Source organism: Dipodomys ordii, unplaced genomic scaffold (genome assembly GCF_000151885.1).
Source record: "Dipodomys ordii isolate 6190 unplaced genomic scaffold, Dord_2.0 Scaffold17, whole genome shotgun sequence".
Taxonomy (NCBI): domain Eukaryota; kingdom Metazoa; phylum Chordata; class Mammalia; order Rodentia; family Heteromyidae; genus Dipodomys; species Dipodomys ordii.
In genome coordinates this window covers 10,732,677-10,744,822 of record NW_012267233.1, presented here as the reverse complement: position 1 = coordinate 10,744,822, position 12,146 = coordinate 10,732,677, and the positions used below count along the sequence as shown (strand labels likewise).

The 12,146-nt window shown below is 43.0% G+C and overlaps 1 protein-coding gene across 1 annotated transcript in view; it reads right to left on the bottom strand.

Moving 5' to 3' along the window:
• Positions 1-357: 357 nt before the first annotated feature.
• The window catches only part of Snx31 (sorting nexin 31), a 60,313-nt gene continuing 48,524 nt past the window's right edge, over positions 358-12,146 (bottom strand). The window contains exons 8-11 of the mRNA XM_013012390.1: positions 10,094-10,207; positions 6,887-6,964; positions 1,773-1,829; positions 358-547 (exon numbers count right to left, since the gene is read on the bottom strand). Of these exons, the coding sequence (XP_012867844.1) occupies positions 452-547; positions 1,773-1,829; positions 6,887-6,964; positions 10,094-10,207 (345 nt within the window). The 3' untranslated portion in view covers positions 358-451. The remainder of the gene's footprint in view (positions 548-1,772; positions 1,830-6,886; positions 6,965-10,093; positions 10,208-12,146) is intronic.

Here is a 12,146-nt window from a genome sequence, read left to right as displayed (position 1 = left end):
TTGATGAGCCATTGAAAACAAACTTTAGTTCCCCTATCTTTTTAATCTTTAGATTTACATAGAGTACTACAGTAGTGTTGATTAATATAATTTACCTTAATGTCAGAAAAAGAGTAAAAAAAGCCAAGACATTTCCTCATGGTAGGAAGCCTAACTCCAACACCCAAGCTGTTGTGCTGTCATGAGACAGCAAGCCTTACAAAATAAATTTATTTATTTATTTTGGGTTTGGTCGTGGGGCCTGAACTCTGGGCCTGGGCGCTGTCCCTCAGCTCTTCAGCTCAAGGCTAGCGCTCTACCACTTGAGCCACAGTGCCACTTCTGGCTTTTTTTTTCTGCTTATGTGGTGCTGAGGAATCGAACCCAGGGCCTCATGCATGCAAGGCAAGCGCTCTACCACTGAGCCACCTTCCCAGGCCCCAGAATGTTATTTTTAAGGTGAGACTTTTCTTCAAAGATCTTCTTCCTTTATGGTCCCAAAAACACAGTCATCATCAGCTCTCTTAATCTTGCTCTTTCTTGATAGAAAACTAGAATTGTTTTTCTGCTGGGAAGTAAACAGAGAGGTGAAATGTAAGGGAAAAGAAAAAGTTCTATAATAACATAACAAAAACTTCAAGAAAATTACAACAGTGTTAAAAAAGACAACAGGGCTGGGCACTGGTGGCCTATGCCTGCAAATCCTAGCTACTCAGGAGGCTGAGATCTGAGGATCACAGTCCCAAGCCAACCCAAGCCAGGAAAGTACATGAGATTCATACCTCCAACTAACCACCAAAGAGCCAGAAGCACAGCTATGGCCCAAGAGGTAGAGCATTAGCTTTGACCATAAAACATTCAAGGACAGCATACAGGCCCTGAGTTCAAACCCCAGTACTGGGACACACACACACACACACACACACACACACACACACAGACACCAAGGAAAAAAGAAAAGTTACATCCATTTAAGCAATGGTTTTAAAAATGACTTTATAGAAAATGTATTTAGGAATAGTACCTATCTGTTAGGGATTAGAAAAGGGCCCCTGCTGGCATGTGGAGGACATCATGAATGGACCTGTGCTGGCTCAGGGTTGTCATCCAGGTAACACTATGCCTGTCTTGCCCCTTCCACCCCCACTTTGTATGGTTCCTGGAGCCCATATTACATATAACCTAAAACATGTAACATATACTCAAATCTACAAGCTAGAGAGAGGATTTTTTTTAAATGCAAGTGCTGGACCCAGTGGCTCACACCTGTAAGCCTAACTACTAAGGAGATCAGGAGGATATAGTTTGAGGCCAGTCCCATCTATAGATTTGCAAGTGGCACACGCCTATCATCCTTGCAACAGTGGGAAGCACAAGTAGAAGATCAAGGTCTAGACTAGGGCAGATAATAACTGAAACCTCATCTCAACAAGATCCAAAACAGTCTAGAGGCATGGCTCAAGCAATACAGCTGCTGCCTAGCAAGCATGAATCCTTGATTTCAAACTCTAGCACTGCCACCTCTCTTCCCTCCCCCCAAAAAGCATATGGCATAGAGGAAAATCACCAAAGAATTTGTGTCCCACTTGGAAAATTCTGCTGTGAAAATTCCTTTGCCCATTCTGGATGCTATAGGAAAAAACTGTACTTCTGTGAGGCCTACTCTGTTCTAGGAAACTTCTAGGAAACAGAATTCTGTCTTCTTTTCTAAATAGAATGGTTTTAGTTAAAGGGAGAGAAAGGCAAACTTATCAAAAATAGAATATAGCAACCATGTAATTTTAGTCACAGACCTGGCTTTGTTGAACCTGGTGTCTTTTACTTTTGCCTTGTTCTGGAACTTCAATCTGCTAAATAGATTAGTAACATGTCAGTTCACACAGCCTGGATATTCAAACATAAATAACCGATTTAAGTAGCACCTGCCCTGCCACACACACACACACACACACACACACTAATCCTTTTAATAGTTCCTCCTGCTGTAGGTCAGGAGGTGTATCCAGTGTTATCTGCCCATCCCCACTTCTTTTGCCAGAGTCTTGGTGTTAGAAACATTGTATCTCCCAAAAGTGAAGCGAAACTTCATGCTTAACATCCATGGCTACCTATGGATTTTGCAATTTACCACAGCTTTTAAAAGACTTTGCACAAAATGAAATGCACTTCTAAATCCTGAGATAATCCAAAGAGCTCCAATCCATATACTGAATCAAAGCCAAATGGAGCCTGTGTAATCAAAGGCTCCATTAATCAAATGAAGACTCAAATTGAACTTCAAGACACTTGACTGTGCTTAAGATACCCATCAGGGGGCCTGGCAGATGGCACATTCCCTGAGGGAACTGAGGATAAAGTTTGTAGAGACAGAGGAGGAGGCAGTGTTGGGAATTGAACTCAGGGCCTTGTGAATATTAGAAATGTTACTGTCCAGACACATCCCAGCCATTGGCTTTTGAGACAGAATTTCACTATGTAGCCAAGCTGACCTTGAACTCATGAGCTTCCTGCTTCCCAAGTGCTGGAGTTACAGGTGTGTACCATCATGTCTGGCTCTATATAGAGGATTTTGGTTTTGGTTTTGGTTTTTGGTTTTTGGGTGTTTTTTTTAACAGTCCTGAGGCTTAAAAGGGCCTGCACACTGTCCCTGAGCTTCATTTGCACAAGGCTAATACTCTACTACTTGAGCCACAGTGCCATTTCCATTTCTGAGTGGTATTGAGGAATTGAACCCAGGGCTTCATGCATGCTAGGCAAGCACTCCACTACGAAGCCATATTTCCATTTATTTGTTTATTTTTTTGTTTTGTCTAGGGCTTGAAATCTGGGCCTGGGCACTGTCTCTTAACTCTTCAGCTCAAGGTGAGCGCTCTACCACTTGAGCCATAGTGCCACTTCCAGTTTTCTGGTGGTGTATTGGAGATGAGTCCCTGTTTTCACTGAATTTGATTCTGGTGCCCTGCATCTTTTGTATACATTTTTCTAATTTGAGGAGGTTAAGGGAAATAATAAAATGCTTAAATAAGGAGACAGGTTGATCCTTTGTAACAATGAGATGTACAAGACACTATGTTGCAAACGAACTTTACAACTTGGGGGAATGGGGAGGGAGGAGTTGGAGAGGTGGGGAGCGAAGGGATGGTAGGGGAAAAACAAATGCTCAATAGGAAATGTACTCATTATCTTACTCATGTAACTGTAACCCCTCTGTACAATATTTTTACATTAAAAACCATATGTATGTGTGTATATATGTAGATAAAGAGAGAGAGAGAGAGAGAGAGAGGTGGGGAGAGAGAAGGAGAGAGAGAGTCACAGACTTTCCTGTCTTGGCTGGCTTCAATCCTCAATCTCAGCCTCCTGAGTAGCTAAGATTACAGGCATGAGCCACCTGTTCTCAGCCCTTGTTTTGTTTTTAAAGACCTAATTAAATTGACTCTGGTGGAGGGAAGGGTAGTATTAAAGCAAATGAATGAAAAGATGTAGGGCCCCAGGGACTGCAGGGAGGGAAGGGTGGAGGAATTCTGTAGGATCTCTGTGTACAAGGGGTGGGGTGGGGGGGTTGAAGACAAATGTTACACTCCACCCCAACCCCCAGTTTGTGATTAATATTGCCTTTAAAAATTTAACATGAGGGCTGGGAAGGTGGCTCAGTGGTAGAGTGCTTGCCTTGCATGCCTGAGGCCCTGGGTTCAATTCCTCAGCACCCCATAAGTAAAAAGAAAAAAAGCCGGAAGTGGCGCTGTGACTCAAGTGGTAGAGCGCTAGCCTTGAGCTGAAGAGCTGAGAGACAGTGCCCAGGCCCAGAGTTCAGGCCCCACAACCGGACCCCCAAAAAAATTTTTTTAACATGAGCTGACCACTGGTTGCTCATGCCTGTAATCCTAGCTACTTAGGGGACTGAAATCTAAGGATCATAGTTTGAAACCAGTCTGTCAGAAAAGTCCCCACAACCCTTATCTCCAATTAACTAGCAAAAAGCCAAAAGTAAATCTATGACTCAAGTGGTAGAGTACCAGCCTTAAGCGAAAAAGCTAAGGGACAGTGTCCAGACCCTGAGTTCAAGCCCTAGGACTGGCATGCACACAAAAAAGAATTTAACATGGGATTTGTGGTGGTGGTGATGGTGCTTTTACATTATGCTTTTTTTTTTTTTTGCCAGTCCTGAGGCTTGAACTCAGGGCCTAGGCTCTGTCCCTGAGCCTCCCTGTGCTTAAGGTTAGTGCTCTACACCTGAGCCACAGCACTACTTCTGGCTTTTTCTGTTTATGTGGTACTGAGGAATAGACCCCAAGGCTTCATGTGTTTTAGGCAGACATTCTACCACTGAGCCACATTCCTAGCCCCTACATTATTTTTTACTGAGTTTGTTCAGCTCAAGTTCTAATAGTATCTTCATAAACAAGTCTTACCCATGAAAGCACTGCCTAGGGCTAACTAGGCCAATTAATTTGAAGTGAGCAGTAAATTTCTTCTTCCTCTCACTCCATCTTAATAAGAAAATCCAGTGCTATTTAATCTGCTTCGAGGGACCATCAACTTTATTTATGAGGCTCATTTGGTTATGGTTTCCTCTGGCTCTCCCCCTTGCCCCCAGATTCTTCAAAACTGTGAAAAGCTTAGACTAGGCTAGAGCCTACCTCCCTGTCTTGGTCTATACAAGGCCTCTCTAAGTGACAGATGCCAGTCCACTTTGCAACTTTGCCAAGAAAGCAATGGGATGTCTCCATCTGATATGTATTTATTTATTTATTCATTTATTTATTTATTTATTTTGGGGGTCCGGTCGTGGGGCCTGAACTCTGGGCCTGGGCACTGTCCTTCAGCCCTTCAGCTCACGGCTAGCACTCTACCACTTGAGCCACAGTGCCACTTCCGGCTTTTTTCTTTTTGCTTATGTGGTGCTGAGGAATCGAACCAGGGCCTCAGGCATGCAAGGCAAGTGCTCTACCTCTGAGCCACCTTCCCAGCCCTTCATCTGATATTTATATGACTATGTGAAGCCATGGAGTCACTGTAGACCATTGTTCTCTCTGAGGAAGCCCAGAACTCAGCTGGCCACCTGCCTCTCTACTTTCCCCAGGGCTCTGTAGACAAAATTCTAGCCTGAAATGCAAACTAGCCCTAAAATCTGCTCTTACAAACCTAGTTTTCAAGAGAAAAATTCTGTTCTAAGAACAAAAATAAGAAATCATTTGTGGAAATAAAGGTTGACTATTAGGCTAAAGCAACCCGAGAGTATTGATGGGTATGTTTGATTTTGCCATTAGTCACAGCCATAAAGGGTTGATTTCAGTTCCTGCTGTTTTTCCTGAGAACTTTAAATGGATTATTGCCTCCTCTGTTTTGTTGAGTGAACTCTTTAGCTATTCACCGTACAAGTATTTCCTGCATTGAATAGCTTACATTTGATTCATTCATGGTTGAGGGCTCTTCTCCCTTTTAAGGAAGCTACTTCAGCTAATTACTTTTCTCTTTTTCCTTTTTTATATACATGATCATCATCAAAGCCTAAGTGGGGTCCATCCTGCCTAAGAGGCTGGATTTTATTACTTGTGTAGAAATAGTCTCCTTCATTGACTATTCTGTAGTCCATTTTTAATCACAAGAGACAGTGAATTTATTTTCTCTATAAAGATACTTTTGATTCCAGAAGGGGAAAAAAGATGTGAAAGTCAAATAAAGCTGAATGTTAACCCATCCTCTTATAAAGCACTATATTTACATTAAAAAGTTACAGAAGGTTTCCAAATAGTTGGTTATAGATTTAAAAATTGGTGTAATAGTCTGTAAAAGAATTAAGCTTACGGGGGCTGGGAAGGTGGCTCAGTGGTAGAGCGCTTGTCTTGCATGCTCAAGGCCCTGGGTTCCATTCCTCAGCACCACATAAGCAGAAAGAAAAAAGCCGGAAGTGGCACTGTGGCTCAAAGTGGTAGAGCGCTAGCCTTGAGCTGAAGAGCTGAGGGACAGCGCCCAGGCTCAGAGTTCAGGCCCCACGACCGGACCAAAAAAAAAAAAAAGAATTAAGCTTACGAATGTCACTCAAACATATGGTACTGCCATATTTGTGATATGTGTAGGCTCTGAGGAGAGGCTAAGAATGGGTGAAAGCTTCAGTAAGTTCTGCTTTAGTGTCTGACCACCAATCCTTTCGGTGCATTGTTACATCTTTGATACATAAATGTACACTACAAAAATAGAATTCACATTGACAAAAAATAATCGCTTTGACAGTTTCTTTTACTCTATGGTTTCCTGTTTGGCACACCACAAGTATCAAGAGGCTACGAATGCTATCTAGAAGAAAACTCTGGAGCTAATTTGATATCATCTTCACTATATTAAAGAGCCCCTCAAGATTTTGACTTCAGATACACTTTTCTGACTAACCAGAAACCCTCATTTAGGAAAAATGAAAGAGTGATGGTATACAACTGGGCTCATGCCTGTAATCTGAACTACTCAGAAAAATCGAGGTTCAGAGCCAACCAGGGCAGATAAATGCAAAAAACTCATTAGCCAGCAAAAAGCAGGAAGTGGAGCTATGGTGTACGTAGTAGAGCACTAGCCTTGAGAAAAAGCCAGGTGAGATCCCAAAACACTGAGTTCAAGCCCCAGTTGAATGAAAAAAAAAAAAAAAACGCAAAAGCAAAAAGCGTTGTAGAATTCTACAGGCCGTAGAAAGTTATAGAGTTCTCAGTAGTCCAAAGATAAGTACTCCTCAGAAAAACACTTTCATTCTAAAGACAGAAGTCCCTCCACCATGCTGTTCTGAATACAACACCAGAGGTGTCCTCCTCAAGGACCAGACCTGCTGGCCTGGACTTCTGAGGGACAGCCTGGTGTGCAGATGCTGGCTGATAATGGAGACTTGGAATGGAAAATGTATACAAATGAGGACACTTACCATTTCTGGATTCTCAGCAGCCAGCTTTACCTTCTTCTCTGATATCATCTTTTTCAAGCAGCTACTTAGCAGAAAAGCCTAAGAAATCCAGAAATAACACTCAAGCTATTGCCATTCCTACCTTCCCTCTCACACCAAGTAGAGTTGGCACTTTGCTTAAAATCTAATAGCATCCTTTTAAGAATTCACATTTCTTTAACTTCCAGAAACTAGCATAAAATGCAATAGTAAGTAAATTCTCTCAATTACATGAATGTATTTACAATGAAATCTAAAGACAGATGAAAAATGCCCTGACTCTCACTACTAATCTTCTTTCTCTTAAAACTCCAGAATACATCTGGGCACTGGTGGCTCATGCCTGTAATCCTAGCTATCAGGAGGCTGACTGAGGATTGCAGTTCAACGCCAACCTGGGCAGGAAAGTACATGAAACTTTTATCTCCAATTAACCACCAAAAAGCTGGAAGTGGAACTGTGGCTCCAGTGGTAGGGTGCTAGCCTTTAGCAAAATAAAAACAAAAAACCCAAGGACAGGGTCTAGGCTCTGAGTTCAAGTCTCAGGACTCACTCTCTCTCTCCTCTCTTTCTCTCTCTCTCTCTCTCTCTCTCTCTCACACACACACACAAACACACACACACACACACACACACACACACACACACAACTTCCCTGCTTACATCCAGTTTTCTATGGTTTTGTAAGCAGACCATTTTATATGAGCAACAAATAACTACCTATTATGGTAACCACATCAACTGATCATGGTGAATCCCACACTGAATTGCATGATTTTTTAAGCCCCATTATTAGCCATAAATAGTAACCTGTTTGTTTTAAAGAATGCCTCATTACCTTATTCTTTTTACTGAAATTTTAGAAACAGTTGCATTTCTTCACTTTCTTCTTTTCCAGTATCTTAATCAGCCCCCAGCATCACAGCAGCTTGGTTGGTCTAGCTAGTGTCCAGAACTCAACAGTCCACACATTTTGTTACACAGAAGTGGGGAGCTCACTGTCTCGAGATCTGTACCCCATGTGCAAAATTTAAGATTCCCTAGGATATTTTTTTTGTTTTTACTTCTTACCCAGCAATTCTCTTTCTTTTATCGTTTTTTTTTAAATTTTTTGGTCAGTCGTGGGTTTTGAACTCGGCCTGGGTGCTGTCCCTGAGCTCTTCAGCGCAAGGCTATCACTCTACCATTTGAGCCTTGAGACACAGTGCTACTTCTGGCTTTTTCTATTTATGTGGTGCTGAGGAATTGAACTCAGGGCCTCAAGCATTCAAGGCAAGCACTCTACCACTGAGCCACCTTCCCAGCCCTGCTCTTACCTTTTGCTTGATATCTCTCTCCTCTTTTAGAAGTACCTTGTTTGAACATGGGCCTCGTGCTTGGCTAAGCAAGTGCTCCAGCACTTGAGCCATGCCTCTGGTTCTAGTTTCTTCAGTTAAACCTACTAAGATTTGATACAAGGCCCTGGGACCTTCATATAGGCTTGAGAGGAGGGATGATCAGTCTGTTGAAAAAGATGAAGGGGAAAGCGAGATATACAGGTGGTAGCCTCAGAGATGGCAAAATGAGAGAGCCAATGGACAAAGGTAACGTGTCACCATTTTCAGGGATGTATAGCATTACAGGAATGAAATAAATAAATATTTAAGGGGAAAGGAGGAGAGATAGAAAAGGCAGTGTCAGGGGCTGGGAAGGTGGCTCAGTGGTAGAGCGCTTGTCTTGCGTGCCTGAGGCCCTGGGTTCGATTCCTCAGTACCCCATAAGCAAAAAGAAAAAAGCTGGAAGTGGCGCTGTGGCTCAAGTGGTAGAGCGCTAGCCTTGAGCTGAAGAGCTGAGGGACAGTGCCCAGGCCCAGAGTTCAGGCCCCATGAACAGACCCCCCCCCTCCAAAAAAAAAAAGAAAGAAAAGGCAGTGTCACTAACAGGGAAAAGAGTAACATAGCTGGCATGTACAATCCTGGCATTGTTAACAATTAGCCCCGTGCATCTGCACAGTTATGCAAGCCACACACCACCAGAGCAGGAAGCAGCAAGGCAGTACAGTTCTGCACTAATGTGCTTTTTTCCCATACCAAGTAAAAGAACATGGAGCCTAAGACTACTATTAACCAGGTTGGGCTTGTTAAATAGAAAGAACTGAGCTTTTGTTTAAAGAGCTGAGAAAAGATTTGGGTCCCACTGGCCTTCATTTGTATTTGTAAAACACACAGGTCATACCTCTGCCTTTTGCAAAAACAGCCCTTGGGCACGTATCAAGAGAACACACACTCCAAAGGAAAGAAGGTCTTATTAGAAATCCTTTAAAAGAACATTTATTGCCCCTCTCTGTAGTGGTTAAACCCATTTGCTACTGTTTAGATTAAAAGACTGTAATAAAACTGGACCACACTCAGCATTCTGATGAGATGGGTGGGAAAGAGAGGTTGGTTTCACTGCTAAAATCTCTCCCCATCTTCCCAAGTTACTACAGATCTGGGGTTTGGATTCAGCATCTCAAACATTCTAGGCAGATTCTCTGAAAATTGAACTATACTTCCAGCCCTTTTTGCTTTATTTTTTAGATAGTGTCTCATGCTTTTTGCCTGGACCAACACTGGACTTTGATCCTCCTATCTCTACTTCCTGAGTAGCTGAGATTACAAACATCTACCACAATTGGCTTGTTCTTTATTTTCTCTTTCTTCGTTCGTTCTTTTCTACTTTCTTTTTCCCCTCCTTCCTTTCTCTCCTCCCTCCCTCCCTTCCTTCCTGCCTTCTCTTTCCTTCCTTCTCTTTCCTTCCTTTCCTCTCTTTCCTTCCTTCCTTCCTTTCTCTCTCTTCTTTCTTTCCTTCTTTCTTTTTCCGTCTCAATCACTCTCTCTCCTCTCTTCCCTCCCTCCTTCCCTCATTTCTTCCTTCTTCTTTCTTTCCTTCTTTGTTTCTTTCTTCCCTTTCTTTCTTATCTTTAAGTAGTTGTATAAAGAGGTTTTTAACTCAGTGTCAGTTTCTAGTACAATGCAACTTGATCAGTGTCATTCTTTTCATCATTCTCCCCATCTCTCCAAACCCCATTCAAAGCTCATTATTTTTTTTGCCTGAATTGGCCTTGACCTATGTTCTTCCTGTCTCTGCCTCTTGTGTAGCTGGGATTACAGGTGTGAACCACTGCATCTGGAATACACAGACTTTCATGCTCTACTCTTGAGAACTCACCTGCTTGGTGTAAATAACAAACCACTGCCAGCGACTGTCCTCACTGTACTGAAATCTGAGCTCTAAGTTCTGGTTGAGAGTTCGCTGAGGCCCATCCATATCCAGCAGAGTGCCCTACAGAGGAAAAGATATCATTGGAAATTGAAATGCCTGCTAATATGCTGGGCATAATGTCAAAACAAGCAAGACTCCCTGTTCCCAAGAAGGTCTGCTGAGGAGTGTTCTCAGAGGAGCATTCTGGGGTCTAAGGGAGGAATTAGAATGGGCATCTAGCGGGCTGGGAAGGTGGCTCAGTGGTAGAGCGCTTGCCTTGCATGCCTGAGGCCCTGGGTTCAATTCCTCAGCACCACATAAGCAAAAAGGAAAAAGCCAGAAGTGGTGTTGTGGCTCAAGTGGTAGAGCACTAGCCTTGAGCTGAAGAGCTGAGGGACAGCGCCCAGGCCCAGAGTTCAGGCCCCAAGACCAGACCCAAAAAAAAAAAAAAAGAATGGGCATCTAACCCAGGTAAGAAGCAGGAAGGAAGGCTTCCTGGAAGGAGGGACAACTGAGCAGAAGCAGAAGCTGTCCATGCGTGTTTTAGTGGCTCTGCTCGTAGAGGGAAATGAGTGGGATGACTCCTCTAGGAAAAACAGCAGGTACAAATGCACTGAAGCATGAGGAGGCCTGACAGAAACACTGTGAAGGGTAGAGGGTGGCCTCAGCACTCCCTACAAGTCATGGGGGGCTGAAGGAGGAAGTACAGACAGGCAGGATGGGACCAGTCCTAAAGATGGCTAAGAATCACCTGTGATAGTTGCTCTATAGGCTCTCTCCTGATCTCACTGCTACTAATGTAATCTCAAATTCCCTGGGGAAGCCATTCCTCTTCCACAGTAAACTGCATGTAGGACTTGCAGAGAATAAAAGACATGTGATCCAAGCTGAGGCCAACTAGACAAATATTCTCTGTGCCTCTCATTTGATACCAGAGTTGAGAGACCCAGAGCAGGGCCTCCCAACCCTTTCTCTTGAAGCCTTCAATGGCTGGTGCCTGACTTTGTTATGCCTCTGTGTCAGTTACTCCTAGTCCTTCCAATCAGTCCCTTTGTCACAAATCACATGTATTCTCTTCCACTGCTTGCTACCAAAGGGCCCCAACTTTTACAACGGGTCACAAGCTAAGTTCAAGATTCTAGATTGTTTCCTGCAGTCAATGGACATTCATGAAGAGAATTTTTTTAACTAGATAATAATCAGAGTCATATTCTAGAAATCTTTGTCTGAGAGCATGGCTCTAAAAATAAACCAGACAATAGCTGAGAGAAGATCAGCGAATATCAGAAGAAAAACAAATGCCCTATAGACCACAGTGACCCCCAATTAGCCCATGAGGATGGGTGTTTCAGGAAGTGGCACCGAGGAGAAAGAACCCAAACAGAGCTCAGGCACCCCGTGAAACTGAGGAAAAAGAAATAAAAGTCTGAAGAAGTAGAGAGTGGAATTTGTGGGCAGACAGCTGTGAGCTCCAGAGAGCTCTCAACCCTCTGGCTGAACAGGGGGAGCTGTGGAAGTGGGGCGCGTGGACGGTGGTACACAGCTGTGCTGGACTCCCAGAGGCAACGAAGGGAATTGGACCTTCAGTTTTGTACCCTAAACAAGAAATTCACTCAAAACGGATCATAACTTTCAGGGCAAAAATAAGGCAGTAGAAAAACCTTCTGCTCTAGGCTTTGATATACTGTTCTTGGACATCACATGTAATGTACAATGCACAAAAGAAAGGAACTGCTAAAGCAGACCTCATTAAAATTAAAAATTATCACCCTGAAAAGATACTGTGGAAAACTAGAGAAATAGAAAAAGAAAGGCAGGAGGGAGAGAGAAACAGACAGACGGAAAAAGAGAGGGAAAAAGAAAAAGAGAGAAAGAAAATATTTGCAAATTCAGCAGCCAATAAAGATGCACATCTGGAATATACAAAGAATTCTCAAAACTCAGTGGTAAAAACTCAAGTTGGTAAAATTTTGCAATTTCTTTCATCCTTCCTTTCTTCCTTCCCTTCTTCCTTCCTTCC